Source organism: Drosophila eugracilis, unplaced genomic scaffold (genome assembly GCF_018153835.1).
Source record: "Drosophila eugracilis isolate 14026-0451.02 unplaced genomic scaffold, ASM1815383v1 contig_2088, whole genome shotgun sequence".
NCBI classification, from domain to species: Eukaryota; Metazoa; Arthropoda; class Insecta; order Diptera; family Drosophilidae; genus Drosophila; species Drosophila eugracilis.
Window position 1 is genome coordinate 3,280,668 of NW_024572964.1, and position 27,902 is coordinate 3,308,569.

The 27,902-nt window shown below is 44.9% G+C and overlaps 11 protein-coding genes across 11 annotated transcripts; 3 read left to right on the plus strand and 8 right to left on the minus strand.

Annotated features, from left to right (window-relative positions):
* Positions 1-163: 163 nt before the first annotated feature.
* LOC108107935 (heat shock protein 83) lies at positions 164-3,828 on the plus strand. The gene is made up of 2 exons (XM_017215763.1): positions 164-319; positions 1,258-3,828. The coding sequence occupies exon 2, from the start codon at positions 1,258-1,260 to the stop codon at positions 3,409-3,411; it is 2,154 nt and encodes a 717-aa protein (XP_017071252.1). The 5' UTR covers positions 164-319; the 3' UTR covers positions 3,412-3,828.
* Positions 3,812-4,571, minus strand: LOC108107936 (UPF0235 protein C15orf40 homolog). The gene has a single exon (XM_017215764.2). It carries the CDS (start codon positions 4,281-4,283, stop codon positions 3,861-3,863), a length of 423 nt encoding a protein of 140 aa, XP_017071253.1. The 5' UTR covers positions 4,284-4,571; the 3' UTR covers positions 3,812-3,860.
* A 53-nt stretch (positions 4,572-4,624) lies between these two features.
* LOC108107937 (stress-associated endoplasmic reticulum protein 2) lies at positions 4,625-5,927 on the minus strand. Its single transcript, XM_017215766.1, has 3 exons — positions 5,807-5,927; positions 5,568-5,684; positions 4,625-5,237 (listed from the first exon to the last, which is right to left on the minus strand). Exons 2-3 carry the CDS (start codon positions 5,649-5,651, stop codon positions 5,127-5,129), a joined length of 195 nt encoding a protein of 64 aa, XP_017071255.1. The 5' UTR covers positions 5,652-5,684; positions 5,807-5,927; the 3' UTR covers positions 4,625-5,126.
* Positions 5,928-6,163: 236 nt separating this feature from the next.
* On the plus strand, positions 6,164-18,268 carry LOC108107876 (trafficking protein particle complex subunit 11). Its single transcript, XM_017215659.2, has 10 exons — positions 6,164-7,018; positions 7,074-7,304; positions 7,365-7,802; positions 7,867-8,265; positions 8,324-8,758; positions 8,860-9,053; positions 16,233-16,741; positions 16,798-17,592; positions 17,647-17,841; positions 17,902-18,268. The coding sequence occupies exons 1-10, from the start codon at positions 6,279-6,281 to the stop codon at positions 17,926-17,928; spliced, it is 3,963 nt and encodes a 1,320-aa protein (XP_017071148.1). The 5' UTR covers positions 6,164-6,278; the 3' UTR covers positions 17,929-18,268.
* LOC108107504 (transmembrane protease serine 11D) lies at positions 9,061-11,046 on the minus strand. The gene is made up of 2 exons (XM_017215046.2): positions 10,261-11,046; positions 9,061-9,927 (listed from the first exon to the last, which is right to left on the minus strand). Exons 1-2 carry the CDS (start codon positions 11,044-11,046, stop codon positions 9,136-9,138), a joined length of 1,578 nt encoding a protein of 525 aa, XP_017070535.2. The 3' UTR covers positions 9,061-9,135.
* On the minus strand, positions 11,163-12,132 carry LOC121529917 (trypsin alpha). Its single transcript, XM_041818033.1, has one exon. The coding sequence runs from the start codon at positions 12,011-12,013 to the stop codon at positions 11,231-11,233; it is 783 nt and encodes a 260-aa protein (XP_041673967.1). The 5' UTR covers positions 12,014-12,132; the 3' UTR covers positions 11,163-11,230.
* LOC108107505 (trypsin alpha-3) lies at positions 12,095-12,925 on the minus strand. The gene has a single exon (XM_017215047.1). It carries the CDS (start codon positions 12,923-12,925, stop codon positions 12,143-12,145), a length of 783 nt encoding a protein of 260 aa, XP_017070536.1. The 3' UTR covers positions 12,095-12,142.
* Positions 13,717-14,795, minus strand: LOC108107878 (trypsin beta). Its single transcript, XM_017215660.1, has one exon. The coding sequence runs from the start codon at positions 14,727-14,729 to the stop codon at positions 13,806-13,808; it is 924 nt and encodes a 307-aa protein (XP_017071149.1). The 5' UTR covers positions 14,730-14,795; the 3' UTR covers positions 13,717-13,805.
* LOC108107879 (trypsin beta) lies at positions 14,889-16,088 on the minus strand. The gene is made up of 2 exons (XM_017215662.1): positions 15,802-16,088; positions 14,889-15,748 (listed from the first exon to the last, which is right to left on the minus strand). The coding sequence occupies exon 2, from the start codon at positions 15,713-15,715 to the stop codon at positions 14,936-14,938; it is 780 nt and encodes a 259-aa protein (XP_017071151.1). The 5' UTR covers positions 15,716-15,748; positions 15,802-16,088; the 3' UTR covers positions 14,889-14,935.
* On the minus strand, positions 17,994-25,804 carry LOC108107875 (protein KIAA0100). The gene is made up of 9 exons (XM_017215658.1): positions 25,655-25,804; positions 25,447-25,573; positions 24,852-25,388; positions 24,521-24,796; positions 24,318-24,461; positions 21,715-24,258; positions 20,619-21,657; positions 18,428-20,529; positions 17,994-18,358 (listed from the first exon to the last, which is right to left on the minus strand). The coding sequence occupies exons 1-9, from the start codon at positions 25,705-25,707 to the stop codon at positions 18,290-18,292; spliced, it is 6,891 nt and encodes a 2,296-aa protein (XP_017071147.1). The 5' UTR covers positions 25,708-25,804; the 3' UTR covers positions 17,994-18,289.
* A 241-nt stretch (positions 25,805-26,045) lies between these two features.
* LOC108107774 (putative neutral sphingomyelinase) lies at positions 26,046-27,773 on the plus strand. The gene is made up of 2 exons (XM_017215469.2): positions 26,046-26,216; positions 26,290-27,773. The coding sequence occupies exons 1-2, from the start codon at positions 26,176-26,178 to the stop codon at positions 27,572-27,574; spliced, it is 1,326 nt and encodes a 441-aa protein (XP_017070958.1). The 5' UTR covers positions 26,046-26,175; the 3' UTR covers positions 27,575-27,773.
* Positions 27,774-27,902: the final 129 nt, after the last annotated feature.

Consider the following 27,902-nt stretch of genomic DNA (forward strand, 5'->3'; position numbering starts at 1 on the left):
AAATTTTCAAATTCACCCGCACAGGCTGTGCCTTTTTCAAACGGCTTCCAACACTGAGAATCGTTAATAAAAACCGGATATTGTATCCCTGGCGTCTGGAAATCTCTAGAAGCGTCTAGAATTTTCTCGGCTGGTGCGATTTTTTCTATAAAAGCGGCAGCGCGTCGGATGCCGGTTCGAGTCTTGAAAAAATTTCGTGCGGTGTGCGTCGACAGCGTCTGAAAAAGTTTTGTGAATTTCCCATTCTGCACAAAGCAAAGTGAAAATTTTTATATTTTTACCTTTATTCTGTGAATAGAACGAAAAACATACATACAAGGTAAGTAATCTCAAAAAGCATTAAATAATTTATTTTTGTGAAAAATAAATGCAAAAGTAAATCATTTGTCTGAGGATGTGCATCTGGAATGTTCTTGACCCAATTGCAAAATATCGATTATAAAGTTCTAGAAACCAACCAAGTGATGCAAGGTGCAAGATTTTCTAGTTAAACGCATTAGGCTTTTATTACTTAAATACATTTTGCCGCTTTTTTAAGGGTGACTCAGCGTGCACACAATCCCGTATAGAAAATGCCGGTTTTTTTTTCGCCAGAGAATGTTCTTGAAGGCCTTTAACAAATTCATGAATTAAACAGTATTCCAAATGGGCCTATTAATTATAAATTGCCTTTCTTAATTAACTCTTGCATGTGCTTTCTTTGCATTTCGACTTTGCACATGTCATATTAACACATGCAAGCGGAACGCAGAAGAAATGAAAGCGTCAGTCAGTAAAAAATCTTGATAGCAGTGCGTTATTTTTAAATTCTATTTGTTTTATTTTAATAACCGTTGCCAAGGGGATTAGTTATGCTTGGGGTTCTAGATGTTTCCAATTACTAACTTGGTTATGTACGAATTTTCAATGTGTAATGCTTACCACCTATACACGTGCGTATACAGTGGGGGTAGAAAAATTATCAACCACTACATTTTTTTTTTAAATATCTCAATTTCTCGTAAATATTTATTTTGCAAAGCATTTTGTTCGATAATGCAAAATAGATAACTTTTTCGCTTAGTAAGCCACTATTTTTTTTTTACCGCTGTGTTTGTGAATGCGCATGCTAAGTAAGCCATGCTGTGATGAAGAAGAAGTGAGAAGGGGGAACAAAGAAAAATGCACACAGCAGCTGCTGAAAATGCAGCTGCTTTCATTGAATTTCCACCCGACGACGTCAACTAATCCTCCCTATCTTTATTCAAAACCTTCCAGATGCCGGAAGAAGCAGAGACCTTCGCCTTCCAGGCTGAGATCGCTCAGCTGATGTCACTGATCATCAACACATTCTACTCAAACAAGGAGATCTTCCTGCGTGAGTTGATCTCGAACGCCTCTGATGCCCTGGACAAGATCCGCTACGAATCCCTGACGGATCCCAGCAAGCTGGACTCCGGCAAGGAGCTCTACATCAAGTTGATCCCCAACAAGACGGCTGGTACACTGACCATCATCGATACCGGTATCGGTATGACCAAGTCCGACTTGGTTAACAACTTGGGAACTATCGCCAAGTCTGGAACCAAGGCTTTCATGGAGGCTCTGCAGGCCGGCGCCGATATTTCCATGATTGGACAGTTCGGTGTGGGTTTCTACTCCGCCTACCTCGTCGCCGACAAAGTGACTGTTACCTCGAAGAACAACGATGATGAACAGTACGTGTGGGAGTCCTCTGCCGGAGGTTCCTTCACTGTCCGTGCCGACAATTCTGAGCCTCTGGGCCGTGGTACTAAGATCGTTCTGTACATCAAGGAGGACCAGACTGACTATCTGGAGGAGAGCAAGATCAAGGAGATTGTCAACAAGCACTCTCAGTTTATTGGCTACCCAATCAAGCTCCTCGTAGAGAAGGAGCGCGAGAAGGAAGTCAGCGACGACGAGGCTGATGATGAGAAGAAGGAAGGTGATGAAAAGAAGGAAATGGACACTGATGAGCCCAAGATCGAGGATGTTGGCGAAGATGAGGATGCCGACAAGAAAGACAAGGATGCCAAGAAGAAGAAGACCATCAAGGAGAAGTACACCGAGGATGAGGAGCTGAACAAGACCAAGCCCATCTGGACCCGTAACCCCGATGATATCTCTCAGGAGGAGTACGGCGAGTTCTACAAGTCCTTGACTAACGACTGGGAGGACCATCTGGCCGTCAAGCACTTCTCCGTGGAGGGACAGCTTGAGTTCCGTGCTCTGCTTTTCATCCCCCGTCGCACGCCCTTCGATCTGTTCGAGAACCAGAAGAAGCGCAACAACATCAAGCTGTACGTGCGTCGAGTCTTCATCATGGACAACTGTGAGGACCTCATCCCCGAGTACTTAAACTTCATTAAGGGTGTGGTCGATTCCGAGGATCTGCCCCTTAACATCTCCCGTGAGATGTTGCAGCAGAACAAGGTCCTGAAGGTGATCCGCAAAAACCTGGTCAAGAAGACCATGGAGCTGATTGAGGAGCTTACCGAGGACAAGGAGAACTACAAGAAGTTCTACGACCAGTTCAGCAAGAACCTGAAATTGGGCGTGCACGAGGACAGCAATAACCGCGCCAAGTTGGCTGATTTCTTGCGCTTCCACACCTCTGCCTCCGGCGATGACTTCTGCTCCCTGTCCGACTACGTGTCGCGCATGAAGGAGAATCAGAAGCACATTTACTTCATCACCGGTGAGTCTAAGGACCAGGTTAGCAACTCTGCCTTTGTGGAGCGCGTCAAGGTCCGTGGCTTTGAGGTGGTTTACATGACCGAGCCCATCGATGAGTACGTCATCCAGCACTTGAAGGAGTACAAGGGCAAACAACTGGTCTCTGTCACCAAGGAGGGTCTGGAGCTGCCAGAGGATGAGAACGAGAAAAAGAAGCGCGAGGAGGACAAGGCCAAGTTCGAGAGCCTGTGCAAGCTGATGAAGTCCATCCTGGACAATAAGGTTGAGAAGGTCGTGGTGTCTAACCGTCTGGTTGACTCGCCTTGCTGCATTGTCACCTCTCAGTTCGGTTGGTCCGCCAACATGGAGCGCATCATGAAGGCTCAGGCTCTGCGTGACACGGCCACCATGGGCTACATGGCCGGCAAGAAGCAGCTTGAGATCAACCCCGATCATCCCATTGTTGAAACTTTGCGTCAGAAGGCTGATGCCGACAAGAACGACAAGGCTGTTAAGGATCTGGTTATTCTGCTGTTCGAGACCTCCCTGCTGTCCTCCGGCTTTTCTCTGGACAGTCCCCAGGTGCACGCCAGCCGAATCTACCGCATGATCAAGCTGGGTCTGGGCATCGACGAGGATGAGCCAATGACCACCGAGGATGCCCAGAGCGCCGGAGATGCCCCCTCGCTGGTTGAGGACACCGAGGACGCTTCCCACATGGAGGAGGTGGATTAAGCGACCAACCCAAACCAAACAAAATTCATTCTATCACTCGCATTCACATACACAATTTACTTGCGTTTCGAACTTTTGTACTTAGTTTACGGCCGAGTTAAATTTTGTATTGTATTCCCATTAACATTTTGCCGCGTTGTATGCGACAAACATACGCTTAACTCATAAACAAACAAGAAAAACTCGTAAAAAGGTTAGATTCCCGAAAATCATTCAAAAGCAGTTGTCGTTTTAAGAACTTCTAATTTAGAATCCAAGTAATTTATGTATAAACACTAAAGACTACATACGTGCTCTAGTTGATATAGCTATATAAAGAATGGAGTATATGTATAATTAAGGTTTGATGACCCGATCGATCGATGATAAACATAAAAAACAACCAAATAAACAAAGCAAATGTGTTTTAAAAATCAATTTGTTTAATGAGTATTTATTTCGGCAAATATCTAAGGGTCAGATTCTTTTCGAAGCAGTTGCTCTATGGTCTCCACTGTAGATACTCCTTTGCTGATCAATATAATCTTGTTGCGGGACCGAGATCCCTTGTCCAGTGATACATCGCTCTTTCGAAGGCCAAGAACTTTCGAGAGGTACTTGACTAGTTCTGCATTTGCCTCTCCCTCACTAGGCGGAGCGGCTATTTGGACGCCCACTCCTTCGAGACCGATTCCCGTAATTCCATTTTGCTTGGCACCTGGCTTGGCCAAAATTTGTATGCATATATTGCCGCCTTTGTCCACAGTAATCGGGTTGGTTTCCTTAGCCGGTGCGGATGCAGCGTCACTTTTAGCATTTTGAGCAGTGGATTTTGATTTCACCTTGTTCTTCGACATTGTTTGGACGTTGACCGATGTAAAGTAACGGCGCATTAATTTTTTTTAATTATCTTATTTAATATTTAACTTTAAATTCATTTTTATGTAAATTCCTAGTTTATTTTCCATTCACATATGCGTAAAACAGCTGTCTGATGGGTATAACCAGGGATGGAGCTAAATTAGGGATGAACCAATTACGTGAGTGAGAAAACCAGTATTTCATAAGGAAACTGTTTTTTTTTCTTCTAAATATTTGTAACATAAAACTGAATATGTAAATGTACAGGGACATCTAAACATTTCATTTTTTATCTTACCACCCTAGTAATTCAATTTGTATTCCAAAAGTCCTTAATATTTTAAGGAATCATAATAGATTAAAACAACAGGTGTTAAGGTAAAAAATTAATATATATTCATCATTTTTATGTACTCATAGTTCCTTCTCTACTCGTCTTTGCATTAGAAAACAACGCTTTAACACTTTGCACTATTTAAAACGGCATCGAGAAGCATCTTAAAAATGCATTTATCGCCTATAAAATGGTCAAGACCATTATTCAGTTGATTTTGTTGTAAGTGTTTAGGAGAGAATTGCAGGAATGCACATTGCAGAGCTTACATTTAAATTAATAATTGCAAAATGCTTTAAATGGACTTAAATTTTGTATGTGTTTTATAAGAGTAGATATTGCAGACACCAAAATAAACTGTGGAAAGCCAAGTTATTTGACGTCATCTTCCGGTTGCACATGCTTTTGGGGTCTATTCAGCTAAAAAAGGTCTTCTGGAAAGGCTATAGTAGTAGCAAATGGAGGCTCCGGAAGGGTCTATTATCTTCCTCCAGATGCGGCTGCGTTTGTATGTATAATTGTGAAGTGAAGGAGCTTTTCCTTACGCAGCCCTTATCGACTGAATGATCTGGAAAATAGCCGAGCCGCAGACCACAAAGATGAAGAGCGCCAAAAGCCATGGACCCACGGGATACTGACCCTCTTTCGTTTTCTGCAAAGAGAAATACAGATTAGCTTTGACTTGTGACCGTTTGTCTAGTGAATATATTGCATTGAAAGAGATTAGTGAAAAACGTCGATGGAATGGCAACGTCTAATCAAAATTTCCAGAAGTACCGATAACACTCTCGCACACACCAGCTTCCGCACACATAGCTATAAACATATGTACATACATATGCACGTTACCAATAATAAAATCAATGACGGCGTGGCACTTCTCACAATTGATTATCGGCTAATTCTGGTCTTATATTAACTGTTTTCTCCGCATTATCCTAATCGGTCTTGTTTGACAGTCAACTTTTTAGATAACACTTACCGAGGATTTGGGTACATTGCCACGCATTGTAACATATTTGCTGGCCTTCTCGTTGGCGACGCGCATTCTCTGTGGTGGAGCCATTTTTTGTGTTGTTGTTGTGAAGTATAGGTCGCACTAAAATCACAAGGGAATCGAATCGATGATTAATTGCCAATTGTTTAAGCTGCAGCTAGGTTAAATTGATCACATTAAATGGCACAGACTGCTTTGTAATTCGCCCCAGAGAACACTCGTACCTTTCAGCTCAAAAATAACAAAACGAATGAGAAAGCGACTGCACGACACGTATACTGCCAGGGCTGCGAGGGCAGGGCTGCATTAGATGTCAGGGATGGAGATTAACGTAATATTTTGATTTTTAAATTAGCTGATGTAGAACATAACATTATCATTACATTAATTTATTTTTTTTTGACAATAAATAATATAAAGTCTTTTAAATAGTTAAATATTATGACAAGTAGAGTCTTTTCAATTTAAATTCATCTAGCTTTTATCTAGCCATATCTTCTACCTTTATTTTCCCTAACCACCCGGTCTTACTAAGTGGCATAGTTTGATACCCTAATCTTGGTCACACTTAAATTCCCGAACCGAGGACAACGTAGCTGGAGGAGATCATCAATTGCAGTGAAGGAGAGGAGTGCCCGTTGGTGACGAAGAGATCGATCTCATCTAATTCTGAGCAGGAGCGGCCGGAGAGGAACCATGACGATGGACTCCACCGCCTTGCCGTCAGAGCTGCTCGTAACCCCACAGCCGCTTATTGGCTTCTGTGGGCTGGATACGGCACGGGTGGCGGTGCACAAAGCCGTTTGGGAGGCGTTCAGTGGCAGTCTGCAGCGTAAGGCCGCCGACAGGGCGGCTGTGCAGTACAAGCTACTGCCCCACAACTATGAGTTTCCCGTGGCTAAGCCTAAGAGGGCTTCCTACGAGTGGTACCACCCAAAGGGAATATTAAAGCGCAACTGGATGCTAAAGCACTTGCACGTACTGCCTTCCGTGGTGGTGCTGTTTCAGGATATGGAGTGGAATGACCTCCAGTGGACGGAGAAGCAGGTGCAGTGTGCTGGCATTGTGCAGGCTTTGAAGAACGCTCTGCAGGACCGAAATACCCGGCTGTGCCTGGTGCTGCTTCAAAAGGCAGCACCGCTTCCACCAGGCGAAGATCTCCTGGCTGCAGAGCGAGCGGCCAGTCTGACAAACGCCTGTGGCATAACTAGTAAGATGCTGTTTATACTTCCGCATACTGAGCACCTAACGGGATACGCACTGCGACTGGAGTCTGCTTTCCTGGACATGGCGCAGTCCTATTACGCCCTCATGTCCAAGCGTATTCGAAACCATCGGGATCAGTTGACGGCGGCTCACACCTCGCTAAAGATTCGGCACCAGTTCAAGCTTGGATTCGTGGCGGAGATGAGGCAGGATTTCAGCACCGGACAAAAGTCGGTCCTTATCAATTTTCTCAAACCCAATTCCTTATTTTGTATTTCTATGCAGGCACTACTTCCAGGCATATGCCAATCTGGACGAAATACGCATCAATGACGGCAATTGCTTAGAGATTAAAACACTGGCAGGGTTCTTAAACTATAAGATTTGCCGGCTTATGTTCAAACTGAAGACTCCCAGAGATGCCATCAATCAGTTTATCATTCATGTGGAAAAGTACAAGTCTCGAGTGGGATTTAAGGATCTGGCATTTGAGCACCATGCCTGGTTAAGCACGCAGTAAGTCGAGAAGACAGACTTCTTTTAATATCTTACCTAACATATTATATTTGATTAAAGACATTCTGTTTTTGCTGAGCTGTTCTGCGAGGCTATTAAGAATGGACTGCCTGCTCTGCAGACACAGCATCCCGGTATTTACTACCACAAGGCAGCTGAATATGTGATGAAGCGGCGAGATTCAGCTCATGAGGCCTATGCTGCCATGCAATCTTCCACAGAAGTCACTTCCGCAACGAACCAAAATCCTTTGTCTCTTTACACAGAGTTTTTCGGAATTCGAGCGGTCAAGACGGGCGATCTAGTAGCCGAGCAGCAAGCAAACGCGCTGTTATGTGATCAAGAGCGGGGCTATAATCACTCATCGGGGATCATAGCCCTGCTCAGCCAGGCCATGGCTCAGTTTAAGATCTACAAGTGCCTCAGGTTTCGAAAGAAACTAGCTATTGACATGGCTGAGGAATACCTGAAGAGTGGGGATCACGCTAAGGCCTTGACGTGAGTTTATAATTGAAGTGTTTCATGTGTTGAGCATATTAATTTATTCTGTTTCTTACTCTAGGTTGTATTCCTTAATGCTGCCCGATTATCGTCAGGAAAAATGGTCAACGATATTCACTGATGTTCTGCTAAAGACACTCCGATGTGCGCTGCTCTCGGGGTCCGTGGCTGACTACATTGCATGCAGTGTTGAAGCTCTGTCCCTGCGCCATCATGGCGAGCAAGCGGAGCGAATTTTCCTGATGGAGAACCTGTGGCAGGTGTTTCAGGGCGTGCCACCCATGCCGAAAACTCAGTTGGCGCCTGAAGCGCAGGCGTTGTGGTCCAGTTCACTGGCAAGCGTAAAATCGCCTATTCAAATTGATTTAGATAAGGTCAGTGATGTAGTGGAAATGTGTGCGACATTTGAGCAAGTTCAGCTGAACAACGACGACTTGCTGCAATTGCAACTTATCGTGCGGTAAGTTCACTTAGTATTTTTTTATAAATTCAATTTTTTATATGTATAATTCTTTTAGTGTGCTTACGGATGTACCGTTTAGGATTCGCAGTTTCCATGTCATTCTAGCCGATGCGGCTAATCCGCAGAACAGCTACAAACTGGAGGCACTGAAGTATTTCTGCTTTCCTAGCCTTACGCAGTTGCGCGGTCAGAAGCAGTCTCAGGAAGAGCAGTTGGAGAAGCTGCAGCAGGAGCCCAAGAACTTCGAGAAGAACATGAGATTGGAGCCCGGTTCTTATTACCAGCTATTCTGCAGCACCGAAGCCCAGCAATTCCACGAAAACACGCAATTACGAATTGTTCGCCTGGAGGCCCACATGGGTACTGACCAAGTGGCCGCCTTACTCACGTGCAGTTCAAACTACTCACGACAGCTGTTCCGGCATCACACGCGCAGCCGTGATCTAGATGACAACGTGACGATCAATCCCATTTGCTACATTGCGCCCACGTAGGTCAAATTGATTGGTACCGGAAGCAGAGATTTATTTCCGGACAATTGCATGCAACTAGCGTATTTAATGCTCCACTGAATATGGTTTTCTATTTCAGCTTTCATTTGGACACGCAAACGAACCTTGGCCATGGACATGGTCTCGGTGTGGATGAGGAATCGAATGTGGTGCCTACGAAAATGCTGGTCAACGAGTACTATCCTGTTGTGACCACCGTCAGCAATCCCTATAATGTCTATCTGCAGAATGTGGGCGTTCACATTAGTGTCCCCGTGGGACTGAGAAATAGTGGTAAGTTTTTTCAATGGGAACTATTATTTATTTTATAACTTTTCTCTACATTTTAAGCAATTGAACTTGTTATTGTTTTGGCTTACATTCCCAAGGCCTTATCTATAAAACTCCTAACAGTCTTAACATTAGTATAGACGCCTGGTGAATTTTTTCGGGCGCAGCCAACCCCCCAACTAACTATTCCGCATAGTTGGCCCTGATAAACTGCTGGTCCTCCGGAGTCGCCTTCGCAGGCATCCTTGACTCCGGGCACCGAGGCACAGAACATTGTGTTGGTGATAGTTCCACGCAGCTTGTACTGGCTCATGCAAGTCTTCCGGGGAATGAGAGCGACGTCCACACTCCGCACCTGCATAGAAACAGCTTTGTTGCGCTCTGAAATTTGTCCCCAGCCGGAGACTTTAATCAGGTCTCCTGCCTTAAAGCTAGCATTGCACAGCTCAATGGTGGATATTTTTGGACCACTTATTGGAGACTTAAGTTTCAAAACGGCTACGTCTGTGCTGAGGGTGCGGGTGTTGTAGGCCTTTGGGGTGTATACCTTTTCGACGCCACTCCTAACACCTGTTTCCGTAAGTTTAGTGACTCCGGCGACGACTAGCATTCGGGAAGCACCGACTCCCTTGACGCAGTGAGCGGCGGTGACCACATGTTGAGGCGTAACCAAAGAGCCTCCGCATATAAAGTTCCCACCGATACGCAGGTTCACTAAATAAGGCACACTACCAATATCCACTGGGACACCTCCCACAATCCGACTGTTAGCGTCGTTGCTGGTCGCCCAGCAAAGTGGGATTAGGTGGAGCAAGAGCCACAGCGTAGCCATCAGCTCACTCCATCCCTCAATATTTGCCGTATCCGGTAGTTGTAACTACCAACCGAGTTTCCGAGTCGCTGGTCACCTGAGTAAACACCTTTTTGATCGCAGTTCCGACTCGGATCGCGCGGCTCTGTGCTTCGATTTATATGCCCTTTAGGAAACAATCATTACAGAGCACACATATTATTTTATTGCGCAAATAATAATTATTTTAATAAACCATTTTGTGTGGCTTATCGTCGGATTCCATCAGTGTAATTTAGTATGGGAAATTGAAACCAAACAAAACTGCTGTGTAATGGTGCTTTATACCGGATTCTCTACACTTTTACCGACCTTGTTTCTGTTATTTATCAGATTCCACAAATTAGTTGATTAAATAATTGTCAATTGATCTCGATATCTATCATTTCCAATCCTGCGTATGGTTTGGTCTATAAACGCATAAACTCTTCCACTAGCCACGTTGGTGTATACACCCGGAAAAGCTAGCCGCGCGCAGCCGAATCCCCAGGAAACAATGCCACAAACCTGTCCACGGAATACCAAGGGACCACCTGAATCTCCGGAGCAGGAGTCCCGGAGTCCTCGTACTGCCGCGCAAAACATAGAGTCGCTTAGTTGTGCTGTTCCGGCATACGAAAGCTGACATTCAGCAGCCGGGAGCACTCGTACCACGGCCATACGGACCTGTTCAGCGGGTTCACGGTTGCCCTCACGGGTCACTCCCCAACCACTGATACTCGCATACGAATTAGCTTCCGGCGGATTGTGACAAGGAGTAATGATAGCGACTTTGCCGGGAATTAGAAAAACTGTCTCCTGCAGCTCCAACAAAGCGACATCCATGTCGAAGTTTGTTGAAGAGTAACTGGGCGAAACGTGAAACTTAGATATGCTGCGAACCACGGGAGCATTTTCATCTAACCGACTGGCGCCAGCGTGGATAGTGTAGTCCTCTGGATTGGATCCATAAACACAATGCGCAGCACTAAGCACTATCCTGGTGGAGATTAGGGATCCACCACATATGAAGTTTCCATTCTGTCGCAGGTTAACCAGGTATGGAACCTGGGAAATGGATGTCTCCCTGCCGCCCACTATCCTGGTTTTGTTGGAGAGGCAAAGTGTTAACTGACAGAGCCAGAGGAGCAACCACAGAGCAACCATGGCGTGTTCAGACTGACGTCTACTATGTATATTGCTGTCTAATTTGGAAAGTGATAATGATGCTGGCTAGGAAATTGGATCACACGATCTCCCCATTATTTGACATTCAATTGTAATCACAGTGCAACTGCATTATAAGCCATTTTTATTGGGTTAAAGGTTTTACAAAATTAGTGATAGATTATCAGCAATGCCGCTCAATGAAGCTCTTCAACCAGTACGTAATCGATGGACTGCTGAGGCGGGTGTATACCCCTGGATAACCACTGCCACACCCATAGCCCCAGGATACTATGCCCACAGATCGGTCGTCGTGCATTATGGGACCTCCGGAGTCGCCTTGGCAAGCATCCTTAGAATTTTCCCCCAGAGCACAAAACATGTTATTCGTAACTTGTTGCTGGCCTGAATTCATTATTTTCATGCAATGTTTCTGCGAGATGAGCTGAACTTTGGCTTCTTGCAGACATTGATTCCAGTTGTGACCTTGCTCGTTAATCGCTCCCCAGCCCATCACCGTGAGATTGGCCCGACGTGGCAGATCATTAAAGTCTATCTTGACAAAACTAGCATTACCGGAGATGTCAAATGCGCGTTTCAATCGGATCACAGCCAGATCGGAGTCCAGACCCCGCTGACGACAGTAATGTGTTGATATGCCGACATACCAGGCCGAACGCACATGCTCCGGCGGCGTCTCATCCCCCAAACACTGTTGTTGGGCATGAACAGTTAAATCCTGGAGGTGTTGATGCCGTCCTTCCAAACAGTGAGCCGCTGTGAGAACACAGCTTGGCGAGATTATAACACCACCGCATCGGAAATTACCTCCACGTCGAAGATTAACCAGGAAGGAGTAATTTTTTACTTGCGTTGTATTTCCTCCAAAGATTTTACCCAGCCGAAAAGCCAAGGAGTTTCCATGCAGCTCATAGAGCAGTGATAGTCCAAAGAGGAGTTTTAACATGGTCTACAGACATTTAGGCCTGGAGTCAAGTTTTTATATTCGTCTATCTGTTCTTACATTCCCCAGTTAATTGCCTTTAGATAAACTTGAACTATTTATTAACATTTAAGCTAAAGCTTAAGATTATGCTTAGGAATGCTCTTCCATCACGCGCAGGAACCAATCCCGTATCACAGGCACACTTGTATACACACCAGGCAGAGAGGAGGCGCATCCATACCCAAAGGACACAATTCCTGATAGCTCACCACGATACACCAAAGGTCCACCCGAGTCGCCATCACAAGAATCCTTCTTATACAGCTTGCCGGCACAGATCATGGAGCGGGTAATTCGATGGGTTCCCTTAAAAGCAGACACACAAGAAGAGCGTGACCACACGGGGACCAGGACACTGTGTACACGTTTTGCTGTTTGTGTGGCATCCGCAGTAAGGTAACCCCAACCAGAGACTTTGACTAAAACGCGAGCTGGAACAGATTGCGAGGACAAAGCAATGGTCTCTATATTAGCTCCAGTCATATCTGAAGTCAAGCGCAAGGCAGCCACATCCATATTAAGAGTCTTGCGATTAAAATCCGGACGAATGGCCATGAAATCCACCTGACGGATGATGGCATATGGACCACCCTGATCAGAGGCACCGCCATAAACCTTGAACTCGTCCTTGTTCTGCTTGTAAACACAGTGTGCCGCAGTTATGACCCACCGGGGCTTAATCAGCGATCCTCCACACAGCTCCGTGGACGTGGTGACTTGTACTAGATACTTTTCCTGCTTGATACTGGATACCTTACCACCAATGATGCGTGGCTGTATCTCCACGCTTTCGAAAGAGGAGGCGAAAACTGAGCTGAGTCTCAGGATTGGAATAAGGAGCAACAACAGCGACGGCAGACACAGGGCAATCATGGCGGTTATCCAACTATATTGAGAGTAAGCTGGAACACGATTTTATATTGAGCAAATCTGGGCGGAACAAGATATTAACATTTGCACAATTGTTCAATCAACCACCTTTGCCGGGAAGTCGAACTCGGAATAGCTATTCAAACGGAAACGTTACCGTTTTTAGTTTTAGATAAATTTCAATATTTAAACCATTTTGCTTTCGTTAAAATATTGGCGATGAATTAAAAGAATTTTGTGTAGGTTAAACAAATAGTTTTTTTTATTACAAATGATTTGTTTAAACTAACTTTTGTGTGTTCATGACAAACAATAATATTTCTCAACATGTTTTCTTTACAAATTAAATACTCAAGAAATCCATGATAACCACATAAACTTCAAATTCCACGATAGCACTCAAATAATGAGATTTGTAGTTAGAAAGTGAATATTTAGATGAGATCAAACCTGGACAGGTCCGAAGTTTGATCGCTAAAATTCTTAGAGTCTAACTTGTTTCTACTCAAACAGAGCTGAAAAACAATCTTGAAAGTTGTCTAAGTTCCTTAACTATTCCATGCAATCCACTATAGTTTTGTTCAAGAAGAGTTAAACATGGTTTTCTATTTATTGTGTATTTGTTTATTAAAGTCGATGTTAAACTTTCCTGCGGCAAGATATTATATATATTATTTGTTGATCATGTGGAATTTGAATATTCTATGCCCCTGGCATAATGAACTTGTATACCATTCACTATTTTAAGAATCCATATTGCAAAAAACCTTTGTAAATAATATTTAGTTAACAAATTTAGTAAACAAAATTTATTTAATCGACGTAGCAACTTACGACCTTAAGACATAGTTCAGTTGGGTTTCATCGCTCAGACTTGCGATCCTTAATTATTAGCCATAACATTGTTTGCCCACTGGCGGATAGAGGAGACGGCTGTGTAGACGCCGGGATATCCGGCTCTGGCACAACCATAACCAAAGGATACGATGGCCACCAGGTCGTTGTTTCTTGTCACCGGACCACCGGAATCTCCACTGCAGGAATCCTTGCCAGCAGAGCGGGCACAGATCATGTAGTTGGTGATAGAGGCTTTGCCTCGATAATCCGAACGGCATTTTTTCTGCTTGACCACTCTAGTCTGGATGAATTGCAGCGTTTTGGAGGCCGTTGTGCTGCCTTCCTTAGTTACTCCCCATCCCGCAATGCGTACTTTTGATCCAGCCTTAGGTCGATAGCTAGCCATGGATATGGTTCCAATATTTGTGCCCGTAAGGGATTGATTCAGTTTGAGCAGGGCGGCATCCATGTTCATTTTTTTTGAGGTGAACTTAGGAGCAAGGTGGACAGAGCTAACGGAGCGAGTGATGCCATCGCTGCCATCCAAGGTAGTCGTTCCACCGCGGACTGTGAAATCGGAGGCACTGTATCCTTTGACGCAATGGGCAGCCGTTAAAACCCACCGTTCGGTGATCAGGGACCCTCCACACAGATTTGAGCCACGTCGCACCTGGACAATGTAGGGAGTAGTGGAAATGCTGGTGGAGGTGCCACCTACAATCCTGGATTGAATTTTATCTGAAGTAGTTGCCTTCTGGTTCTGATTGACCCTCTTGGCGGCGAGTTTTCTGGCTCGATTGCCACTGCTCTTATTCCCGTTTTGGTTTCTTCTGGCCGCTAGCTTGTTTCCGTTGGAGCTTCTAAGTCTCCTGTTTTTTCTTTGATTAGTGGTTGCCACTGCATCACCCAACTGGGTGAGTTCAGCCAGAAGCACCATGCCTATAATAAGATACTCCCAGCGCCAAAGCATCTCGATGTGAACTGTTATAGTTGTGACCTTGCCCCGGCTTTTATCGCCGGATATTCGGCAAAAACATCGAAAAACCACCTGAGCAAACACCACGGGTCACAATGAGAGGCACTGCTACTTCAATGGCATTCTAGCTTCGACTCCAGGTGACGTCAATAATCAGGGTTAACTAATATAATACTGATTAATACAGTTTTAAAATAAATCTAACAGTATCTGCGAATATTATCCGTTATCCAGTCAGATAAGTAACTCACATCAGAGTAAACCCCTGGACTGTCTTTCGCGGCACAACGATTCGCCCTTCCCCACGAGACTACGCCCACTAGGAAACCATTTGAATTGACCACTGGTCCCCCAGAATCGGCAGCGCACGCATCTTTGATACCCGGGACCGAAGCACAAAACATGCTGTTAGTAATATTCCGATAGCCATGGTATAGATCCCGACACTCTCGTTGAGGCATCACTTGTACATGGACGCTGTGCAGCTGATTAGGCAGCGAAGTGGAGCTGTCGTCGGTTAGTCCCCAGCCGGAAACCCTGACAAAAGTCCCCGGTCGAGGAGATCTTGCCGCCAAAGAAATGGGTTGAGCAATAGAAGCCTGGAGCGGTTGCTGCAGCTTCAGGATTGCCACATCGTAATCCAAAGTATTGCGACTGTAGGCTGATGGAAGCAGTATTTTCCTCACATAACGAGAATTTCGCATATCACTCAGATAGGTAACTCCTCCACGAACCACAAAGTCTGATGGTTGACCATCTTTCAGGCAGTGGGCTGCAGTCAAGACGCAATGGGGAGTGACTAGAGATCCACCACATTCGAAGTTGCCACGCCGCCGAATGTTAACCATATGCGGATGATTCCGCACATCACTTGGATGTCCGCCCACAACGCGTGGACTCCTTCGTAAGTTTTCCTCCTCTGCTGAGGACCCGAGAATCCAAATCATCCACATCATCAGCGGAAGCAGCACACCTTGCATCGCGATCTGGCTTGTAATATGAACTTCGATGGACTGAAACCCCGAATATTGGATCACAATCATTTATACAACGGAGCAACACTGACCTTACCCAATGAGAACCCACTTACAAAAAACACCTGTTCCTCGCTGTTTACACACGGCAATGAACTTGCTGATATGAGGGCTACTACTAGGAAGTAAAGAGAACTGTTCCCACTTTATGTGTGTTTAGGGTTTGTAGAATAGTTGGGTGGGAACACAATCGGTCCTATTGTATGGGGATAAGTCCACGATACGATATAAGATAGTTTGTTTAAATATTATACATCGATATGTTAAATTAAAAGCAGGATTGTTAAATAAATAAAAAAAGCAGTCAATACCTTCCAGGTGTTACTGATTATTGTAGCAAGCAAATGTTTTTAAAGATATAAATATTCTAAGTCCATTTATGTTTTCATAAAAAGTAAAATGTTGGTTATCACAGTTTAGATGTATAAATTTCTATTTAACATTTCACTATTTAAACTTTCAGTATTTCTTACCACGGACATCTCACCGGGACGGCAGAAGCTGCATTCCCAAATCCAAATAGACGTGGGCGAGCTGTCCGCCCACGGAGGCAACACAGCAACCTATTACATTTTCAGCATGGCTGAGACGGAGATTAAACTGCAACAAAGATTGAGCTACACTTTGGATGTGGATCGAGGTTCAGGGGGAGCAGGAAGCAATGCACGAGTGAGCACTGCTCCAAACAGTTCGGAATCCACACCCGATCACGAGGTGAAGAGTGTAGCTCAGATCCTGTCTGCCATTTCTCCGGTCCAGATCGAGTACCTGGATGAGACGCGATTGCGAAAGTCCAGGGAGGATACGCTTACAGTGCGATGCTACGGAGACTTTAAGTTCACCGCTCGCTTCTACACGCTGGACAGAAAGCCTTTGAACCAGGCTTACCGTGGCGAGAATTTTCTTCTGAGAGCCAACACTGAAGTGGTAGCCGTAGACGATGTGGAGATACTGGACAGCTTCTTTATATGTGTATGTATCCTTAGGAAGATTTATAGGACAATAAAAAGATAAACATTTCACTCTAGGATCACAACCTAGTGCAATCAAACTACAGCTTTAAGCGAAAGAAATATACTAACAAGTACAGCGCTGGCGAGCAGCTGGAGAGCGTGATAGTCCTCCGAACGAATGCCACTCTGCGGGACTGGACTACTGCCCGGGATTTGGATCAACGCGGCAAGCTTGAGGGCAAAGCGGTGGCCAGCAAGTTCATCAGACCTGTAGTCAAACTCTCCGCAGAGGAAACTCTTGCTCCCACGCCGCCAGCCGGTATTAGTGCCTACATGAGTAAGAGTCTGGTGACCAAGATACCTACCACCATGACCATCATCAACAGCAATTCAGCAGTGTCCAATGCCCTACAAGTAGCCAATGCAGGTGTGATGACCAGCTCGATGCAGTCCGATGAAGTCAATGTGGCTGAGGAAGCAATAAACACCCAAGAGGGTATAAAAACCAGCCGACTTATATACAACAAGGCCTTGGAAGCTGTCCAAGGAACGGGTCATTGTCGTGGTTTCATTAAAGGTATATACACACTGGAAGGAAATCCTTCGACTGTGCCTATTTTTGGTGTATTCTGCATTCGCTGGCGAAGGGCTAATGGTAAGGAGGAGAACGAGTCTAAGTTTGTGATCAGTGGCTTGGATATTGCGGAGCCGCCGCTGAATATCTACTGCACCGTCGAGGAGAAAATGTTTGTAAAAATGCCCATGGCTTTCAAGGTGGTACTGAAAAATCCCACTACGCATGTGCTTCACCTGATAGCCAACCTGAGTATCAGTAAGACGGATAACTTTATATGCTCCGGTCACAAGCAGGTAGGTTTGGTATAATCCTTTGAAATTCATAATTTTAACTATTTATTTTTACAGCTGGACATCTCTGTAATGGCGTACGAAGAGAAAGAACTGGTGTACAACCTGTATCCCCTACAAGTGGGCTGGCAAGAGTTGCCAGTGCTAAGCCTAGAGTACAATACCAAGGCGGATCCGCAAAAGAACGATAGCCAAAATGCCTTGCTCGATGAACTGGTGCAGCGTGCACTGCCCAAACGAGTGTTTGTGCTGGTAAGTGGCCATCAGATATAATCAGATTTCTCTCGATACTAACTTCTTTTAATCCCTTAGCCACCTCTGAAGCAACAGAACAAGTAGGGAAAGAACAGTGATGATACCGCTTTAGTTTAAGTGTTTTAAAGTTTACAAATACCACTGGTGTGTAAAAATTAACTACGCCTACTCCCTCTTTATTGCTAGCAACAAACATACATACATAAATAGCTATATTTAGAGAGTTACATAGCATAATACTTGAGAGTGTGTGTGATTGTATTGTATAATGTATTGTTAAACGGGCCAAGATGCACTCGACATTCTTGTTAGTTGATTACGGCGTTTTAGATAAGCTGTGCTAAGTCCTGGTCAGTACCGCAAGTTGCACATATTTTCGTACATCCTTTGAACGTACAGTAATAAATAAAAAGCAAACAAATATCGTTGAATAAGAATGCACGTTTCAATCATTTCCGGATCTCTTTCCACTTGAAAACTTGAAGACACCCTTTTTCTGGTTACGGTTTTCATTCTAGATGGAGAGAAAAATGAAGCAGTTAGAAATAAGCATTTCGTTACGGTAGACTTATAGTTAACTTACCAATAAACGGTTTCCGAAGAGCATCACAGCCTTATCCTCCGCTTCTTGTGGGGTGGCTCGTTCTCCAGCGGACAGAATAGGTTGTCGCTGGTGGATATGCAGCTTCTGCTTGATGGCCTGCGAGAATATAACCCGCCGGCTTACCGATTTCATTGCCAGCAGCAGATCCAACCAGGTCCAAGTTACGTTGTGATACTCTAACGTTGGTATGACTAGTGAGTAATCTGTGATGTCTTCTAGATTCTTTTCCTTATTGCCCTTGTAGCTGACGCGCACAGGCACTTCGGGAATCTTGATGTAGATAAACAGCTTGTTCTTCTCGGCGCGCTCCTTCATCTTTTCGACGTCATCCTTTTCAATCTTTACATAGAACTCCGAGTCCTTGGCACCCTTCTTGCCTTTTCCCGATCGCTTGGTGGACGAAGAAGTTGAAGGCTTTGCCTGCAAATTCGCTGTGGACGCCGAACTTGTTGAGGCATTGTCGTCCAGTTCATCGCTAACCTCCGTTTCGGAGGCATCTCGATCCGGGAAGCAGAACTTCAACATAGTGCTATAGAACTTTTTCGTAATGGCAATAGTAATGGGAGCCACATTGATCTCAAAATGTTCCTTTACTGATATGCCGCCCACTGGAGCCTTTTCCCGACAGAAGATACGCAGCACCCGCTTGTGTGTATCTACGGGCATGTCCTTTTGGATTTCTGTGGCCAGCAGGACATCGCGATAGATCTCTCTTGGTAAAAGGTTTTCCATTCGTATATTTCCAAGCTCTAGCAGATGTTCAACAGAATCATCACTCTTGGACTTTTTTGTGTAAAGGAAAGCACTCAGAACAAGATCAGCTATGCCAATCTGTCCATCTGTTTCAGTAAGCCGCCATTGGGCGCGCTTGAAGCAGATCTCGTTGGTGCGCACCATGGTCACCGACTCATCAGAGCGCACGTTTAATATCTTGCTGAGCTGCGATAACTGAGTCTCTTTATAGCACAGCAACATCATATCCAGATCCTCGCTGAAGGTGTTTAGCTCCTCCTTGCTTTCTCGTATCATCTGTTGGACATGATCGTATTCTTGCCGCAGCTCCAATGAGTCGCCATCCTCTATCCGCTCCTTACTGATCATATGTGTGTCTTTTTCAAGCGAGCGAATCTTCATCAACAGGCTACGGATGACCGTTTGCTTCTGTTGAATGGGTCGCTTCTGATCCTCCGTCGAGTGCAGTTGAAGCTGGAAGCGCATCCTTGTCAGCTTCTCCGCTGCCTGCTTTCGCTGGGGTTCAACATAAAGCAACAGGTTGTTTACAATATCCAGGATCATGGCGTACTGCAATGAGTTAGTGCACACATCCAGATCGTGATGCATCAGGGTGAAGGCATCCACTGGATCGTCTTGTTTTTCCCAAGGAGATTGCAACTCCTCTGAAGGCGGCGGAGGCACCTCAGTAATGCTATTCGGATCGATGGCATCACCGTAGCTCACATAGAAGAACTCGCACTTACACTTGGACACAATGCGCTGCAGTTGGACGGGCTGAGCTTCCCCGGAGTTATCGCTTAGAAAAGCACCAACAGTCTCGGAAACTACACCACCCACACTGCGTCCACTGCCCACCAAGTGTGAGATGTCCGGCAGATTGTTAATCACAGTTTCGTCTTTATCCTGAATGTTGTCCACCGTCAGCCACATGATTTCCTTCTCTAAAAGGGAATTATTATCTCCCGCGCTAACTGTCGCATAGTACTGCATGCACTCCAACAGTCCCTTCCACGTAGTTTTCGAAATTAGCGAGCGCTCGCGCCAAACTGGACGATGCTCACGCTGCAAGATTTCCGCCTTAGCAGCACTGATGATTACATAGCCAGAAGTTTCACAGCCCTTGAGCAGCACTTGCGAGTTTACCAGGCTAATAGACCAGTTCTCATGAATTATGTCCTGAGCGGAACACGCCTGCAGACCCTGAAGCTGCAGTTCCCTCGACTGAGTGCTATGATCATCACTGTAGACATTGAACTTGTGGTCGGCTTCTGCGATCAGTTGTTGCAACATTGCTGTGGCATGGATCTGTGCTGGGGCCTTTTTCATCGATGCATTGGGGTTGGAAACTAGAAAACATTTTATTAATTTTAATATTAAATATATATAATATATATATATAATATATATATTAATAATATATTTGTAATAAACTTACTCGGCAAGACCTCGTTGTTAGTGCTGGATAAAGTAATGGTGCTATCACTTCGCTTGTGTTTAAGTACTGCCGAGTTGGGACCCTCCTTGCGATAACTCTTTACTGCTTCCGTAGAAAGATTGTTCTTTAATTTCTGTGATTTCATAAAGGAATCAAAAAGAGCAAAGGCCACATCCCGATTGCTCTTTGTCCAGGCTCCCTTCAAATCGTAAACAACCAATTTATGCGTTGGTGTCGTGGACTGAGCCTTAACATCCTCCTCAGTGCTAGTAGCCGTGGTGGGTATTAGAGCTTCGCGACCATAGGATACCTTAGCTACGCTTAGAAAGTAGAATCGCACGATTTTAAAGGCATCTGCTGCACTGGCCAAGTTCTCAGAACTGCTGTCCATCTTTTCGGTCAAAATGCTTTTTAACCAGATTTCAGCATCGTTAAGCTCGCAGTTCATGTAGATTGTTGACCAATCTGCCCGTGGCCTATGGATAAGTCCATCGTCAATGGGATTGAGGGTCAGAGAGTGCTCGGAACTAAAAGATACACGCCGGCCATTTAACTGGAATCCCTTTTGCAGTGCGTGGGACATCCAGTAGAGAACCTGGAACTTGTGAAGGCACATTTGCAGGTTGGCCTTCTTGTAGTGACGACTGAGCGGTTTTTTCCGTGGCCTCACATTGTTGAATACTGGACCACGTCGCGTCGGCCTTGTTACACCCGACAGAATCAGTTGGAGACTCTCAAACCATCGCAAGGTGCTACCGTATAAAACCAGACTGGGTATATCGACTTCCAAATCATCCCCTGCCTTGGGCTTAGTCTCGAATGATATCCAAATGTTTAGATTTAGCGATCGGAAAGCTCGGAAAGAGTCGTGAACTTGATTACTAGAGTATTCTGGCAGCTTGTCTGGGGCACAGGGCATCACAGCATGGTGGTCATTGGGATTAGCCAGACACACCCATTTAAGCTTGATCGTCAACTTAAGATTAGGAAAATGAAGCAAACGACAATCGTCGTAGCGAGAAGCTGTTCGAACAGTGACCTGAAAGAAGACCATATTATTATTAAATTGAGACCCTATACAAAAAACAATACTTACATTAAGCTCTCCTTTAAACATAATCTTGGCATTTGTCAACACAATTCCACAGTTATTCCAGGTCAACTCCATTTCCTCTGTGGTGTTATAAGGATCAAGCGAGGCGTGGAGTAATATGGTGAATTGCTTGGCTATCAACGTTAACCGACCATGCAGAAGCAAACGCAACTTATCCCAAAATGGCAAGGGAGGTGACGGATCCTTTGAGGGGGCTGAGATCTTCTCAAAGCTCAAGTTGCACTGGGCCATTACAGGTTCCCAGCACGCACCAAAGGCGTAGCTACAGCTCTCCAGTTCACAATCAAAGTCGTGGTAGAACTTCAGAGAAGGCATGCTACGTTGGATCACATCGGTGCCAAAGGGTTCGCCCACCTCTATAAAGACATCTCGCTTGGCTCTCTTGGAGCCCATTTGTTCAGCTCCACAAAGATTACCGTACAGCCGCATGCTCTTTACACAAAACATGGGTTGTGGAAAGTCCCTAAGCATGAATTTCCATTCAGTGCAGCTGATGTTCACACCTCGGCACCACAACGTAGAGAACTCCAACCCCTCCTCTGGCCACGGACTTTCGTGATCGATTTCGCGCATTATACGTGTCACATTATCATAGCCATGGATGGAGGTGTCAGCCATAGCCATAATATTCACGTCCGTCATGATCCAGGCTAGAAGTCGTGTGCGAACGGGGCCACTTTCGCGAATCTTTTTTGATCGCTGTATATAGATCTCTGAGTTCTTCTTAATTAGGTTGGCATAAAGACTCTCTATGGTTCCAGATGGTAACAAAAGACGTTCCGAGCAAAGTTCGCCAATCTTCTTATCAAACAGAGCCTTGCGCTTTAAGCTTTCCAGGTATTCATCCACCAGTAGGACATAGTTATCGCGAAGTTTCACTTCGAAGGGATCGTCGCTTATTTCCAGCAGAAACTCCTTGATCTTAATTACCAAATCACAGGGTAGCGGTGAATCCTCTGTAAATGGTTTCTTTTTGTAATTATGAACCATTTTCAGCCACTTAAAATGGGATGTGCACTCTCCGTTCACTGCATTGTAAAAGTCGTGGTCATATGGGAAAATGGCTTTAAAAGATCCGATAGTGGTAACCCACACCTTGTTGGAGGGCAGCTGAAACCCAGGAAAGTTTTGTCGTTCTTGGGTCAGTACCTCAAGACGGGGGACTGATTGTAGATCCAACTCTTTCACTGTAAATATGTGCTGATTATCGATCTTGACAAACACATTTTCAGCATAGATAATGCAACGTTCCTTTTGACTAAAGAAAAGGCTTTCTACAAATATCTGAATAGAGTGTCGATCAGAAAACTTTATCTCGAAGATGGTGCTCCGTTCTGCAGACAACTCAACCACTAGTCCTCCTCTTGGAACTGTTCTCTTAACAGGAGAAGCAGGAATCGCTAACTCAGTCTTTAGGTCTTGCATATCCCTCACTAAAGTTAACAGGTGCATATGCAAATTGGTATTCCACGTGGCTTCCATGTTGCCGGGTATGTAAATGGACAACTTGCCTAGCGTTCCCTCTACTTGTTCATGCTCCAATCGAATCATTTTGCAAGTGGCAAACACATCCGAAAAGTCGGTAAGACAAAGCGAAGAAGCCGTCATCGAGCGCATTATAGCCATTTGAAATTCTTCGAGCTTCAGGGTGGTTAAGTTTTGAGCCCGCGACAAATTCAGTTCTGAAAAACTTAGCAGCGTGTAGACATTGTGATGGTTAACAAAATATGCCGTAATATCCTTGACCTTAACAGACACGCGTAGAGAGGTAGATGATTGTGTTGGTTGCACAGAAAGAGTAAGGCCGACATTTGCTCTAGACTGAGATTGTCCCGATATATTCCTTGGCTTGATGCCCCGGTACTGCCGTAGGCACTCCATTGACTTCACCACAAACTCGGCCAACTGCATGCTATATTCCGTGCGAAAAGTGTGCACGGATAAGTCCAGTTTTGTGGTGTTTGCATAGGAGCATAGCTTAACCAGGCTCACTCCGAGGAAAAATGGAGAGCCAGGTGAATGGGTCTTCTTTAAGTTGTTAGTGTCGTTAATGGAGTTCCCGAGATTTGACCACAGCGTTTCTACCATCAGCTCCATGCTCCATTGCCGTTGGTTCAGCAACAAATTAAGGAATTTATTTTCATAGAGATTACTCCGTTTCTCCTCAATTTGCTCTAAGAGGAACCTCGTATGACTCACACTCATGGCAATATGTTCATCCTCCAGTTTCATAAGAAGTGAGACATTAAACAGTTCCGCGCAGCCTTTGACTACGATCCGCTGCATAATCCACTCAAGAACGCCTCCCTGATTCCTCTGAATCGCTCTCAGATTGCTCTCCGTAGTTGTATCAAGATATAACTGATCCGGCAAAGATTTCTGCTTGTGTATGAGGATTGGCTGTGCTCCGCTCGAGCGCTGTCGAGCTAGGAAATTGTTATTAACAAAGTCATATATCTCACTATGGTTGTAGATGATTTGGAATGTCTTAAGCTTCACATACAGGTTGAAAATGTCTTTTTCCAGCTAAAGAAAATTACTTTAAGAGCATTGTTAAGTAACTTAGGTTTTAACAATCTTCTTACCACAGAGTCTATGGTGAATTGTTCTACGAAAAGTAATTTTTCATATTTGGTATCAATATCTAAATGTTGAAAACCCAATTTCGCAAGCATTGAAGGCAGCAACGTCTTTTCATCTGTAACTTTCGAGTTAAACTTTCCAGAGATCTGGGTATAAAGTTTTTAGCATTAAGAGCTGTAATACAATAGGTTAGGGATGTATTTACTTGAAACGACTGCAGCTTGGCACTAAAATCATTTTGTGAGTTCTCTTTGACGGCCGAGAAGGTTGCCGCCCTGATGCTAAAGTTAAAGTTCTTTGGTATAATCGGCGCCAGTTTCTCGTAGTTATCATTATCGTAGGACCTCTTGGAGGGCGCTGTGGCCGGCTTAGAACGCCGAGACTGCTGACCAGTCGTTGTTCTTCGCTTGGCTTCACTAAGGAACTCGTACAGTCCGCCATGAATTACGGATTTGGCATTGTTGATAACCAGACTAAGGGTCTGCAAAGACAATTATTGTTAACTAGACTATGGAAACATACAATTTTATACATACATCCATTGACAGTGGTCCCTGGGCAAAAAGAGAGGCATCCAGAGTCGTATCGAAACTGACCTCTCCCAGACAGGGACGAATTTTGTTGAGATTCTCCAGCGACTGGCGACGTGAGCTGCAGTGCCTAAGCATCTTGGCCTGGGCTTCGCTTAGAGCGGCGTTTACAAGCAGAACACGAGCATTCTGCACGATACTGCCATCCAGATGTAGCTCCTTCGCCGTGGCATGGATAAACCAGCCCGGATCAAAATCATTATTCATTAGGACTACTGATATGTTGTTCACATGCACCGCCATGAACTGGGCAAATGTGATGATGCTCGCCGGCACCTTAGTTTGCCGGAAATCTGGCACACCCTTCGCCTCCGAGGGTTTACCTTCTGAGGTCTGAGTCCGCTGAAACTCGTAAGCATCATCGTTATCATCTTGTCTGCTGTGAATGTCCTTATTAATGCGGATGTCCCGGATGTATATGGAAAGTAGCTTGGTCACATCGGTGGTGAAGAAACTGCTACGTAGACACACCTCCTCGATTTGCTGGAAATATGGGGGTGCTTATCGTATAGAACCTAATGAGGCTAAAGGTTATTCGTACCACCGAGAATCCACTCTTGCTAATGTGCACATTCTTCAGAGAGAAATAAGGCAGCGAAATTCGGCCAATCCGAACTTTGACCCGAAACCTTTTGACCAAATACCAGCTAATGCCCGTGGGCAAGATCCTAAAATGGAAAGTGATCCAATATATTGTGTTTATAATGATGATGGGTCAATTATGAGGACCCGACATAGGCGAAGCTTACCAATAGACGTTGATAAAGAGCACCAAGCAGAATAACAGCAGCTGTAACATCATGTTGGAGCCTTAATTACCATAGTGACCCAATACTTAACTTGTATTATTAATGGATTTAAATGTTATTCCTAAATACTGAAATTTACTAGTTGCGGGAATAGAGTGACCAGAGTAATGAATTTATAAATACCTTGAAAGCGTAATCTTGTTAAACATTTAACCTTATGGTAATCGCTTTTCTATTACTATTTTAAAAGCAATTGTGTAAAGATCTTTAAAAAAGGAACACATTTTTAAATCAACAATAAAAATGCTAGGTTCACAATTATTATTCAATGTTGGGAATATGTGTCTGAAAGAAATGGCAATGCCCATTAAGGGTTAAACATAATTCTATTTTAGCTTTCCACAGACAGCCACACTGTGGCTTTATATCATAAAAACAAAATCAAAAACTTATCTTATCGTTCCCCGCGCCCATTTGGGGGTGTAAGCATGCGAGCGTGAAAACCGGCCACAAAACTCGAGATGTTACTGCTGGAGCTGAACATTCTGACCCTGAATATTTGGTAAGAACGTGCATCTCCTTTTAAGGACCCTGTTGCACCAACAACATTGACCCCGATCTGTGGGTATTTTCAGGGGCATACCGTATGTGTCGAGTGATCGGGGACCCCGCATTGATGCCATCTGCAAGGAACTGGCAAGTGGCAAGTATGACATCGTGTCTTTGCAAGAGGTGTGGGCGCAGCAGGACAGCGAGCGATTGCAGAAAGGCACTGAGGCGGTTCTGCCACATAGCCACTACTTCCACAGCGGTGTGATGGGCGCCGGTCTGCTAGTGCTTTCCAAGTACCCAATCCTGGGTACACTTTTCCATGCATGGTCCGTCAACGGATACTTCCATCGCATTCAACATGCGGATTGGTTCGGTGGCAAGGGAGTGGGTCTTTGCCGCATCCTTGTCGATGGACAGATGGTGCATCTGTACAATGCCCACCTGCATGCCGAATACGACAATACCAACGATGAGTACAAGACGCACCGCGTCATCCAGGCCTTCGACACTGCTCAATTTATCGAAGCTACCAGGGGCAATTCAGCACTGCAAATCTTGGCTGGCGATCTCAATGCACAGCCCCAGGACATCTCGTACAAGGTGCTGCTGTATACCTCCAAGATGCTTGACAGTTGCGCTTCGGATTCATTTCGCACCAACGAATGTCAACATAACTCGTACACCTCTAAGCGAGCTCTAGAGCGGAATCCCCAAGGTATCCGCATCGATCACATATTTGTGCGTGGTGGGGATCATGTGAATGCTGAGATAGCTGAGTATAAACTACCCTTTCCGGAACGAGTGCCAGGTGAGAAGTTTAGCTTCTCGGATCACGAAGCCGTGCTGGCCACGTTGCGTCTATCCAAATTGGCAGATAGGACAGAGGAGTCAGTGGCCACCATAGAGGTGAACTGTCAAGTAGAGGATGGGGAGAGCTGTGCCGTAAGGGAACTGGGTGCTGGCGATGCGCAGACAGGGGAGGACAATCAATCACAGCAGCAGCCTGGGGTGCAGTGCAATGGCAGTTCCACTTCCATCCAATCCATGCCCGCTGCCAGGACAGCCGCTCTTCACGAAGCTCTGGCTCTGTGCGATGCTTCCCTGCTCCAGCTTAACACTGATCGTGTTTTGTACTACAGCGCCGCAACCTTCCTGTTCGTACTTCTCGTTCTGCTGGTGGAGTTCACTGCTCCCGTTGGTATGCGCACAATTTTCCTGCTGCTAAAATTCATCGTGTTTGGCGTAATTTTGTTCTGCGTGTTCATGGCCTCTATCTGGAACTACATGGAACGAAACGGTGTTCTACAGGGAAAGAAGTCGATGGAGGTGATGCTGCACCATGCACAGAAATATGAGTACTTCTACTGAAGCTGTGTGGACCACCCAAGCTCAAAGCGCATTTAAAATCTATGTGTACCGTAGTTAAGCAAGTTTTGTATTGTCCTTGACTAGAGTGTATAATTACTCTGAAATGATCTTTTCGTCCTGAAATCTTTCAATGCAATTCCATGGTCTATTTCAATTTAAGGCCATCCATATCCCAGGAAATATAGTTCAATAAAAGTGACCAACATTGAGAAAATTAAAATGGGTATAAAAAATAAAAAATTACAGTTAATCAGTAGAGAGGGTCATTTACCCATTTCAAGATTATAAAAGTTACATTGTAGTATTTTGCTCATGGTAATAATGAACT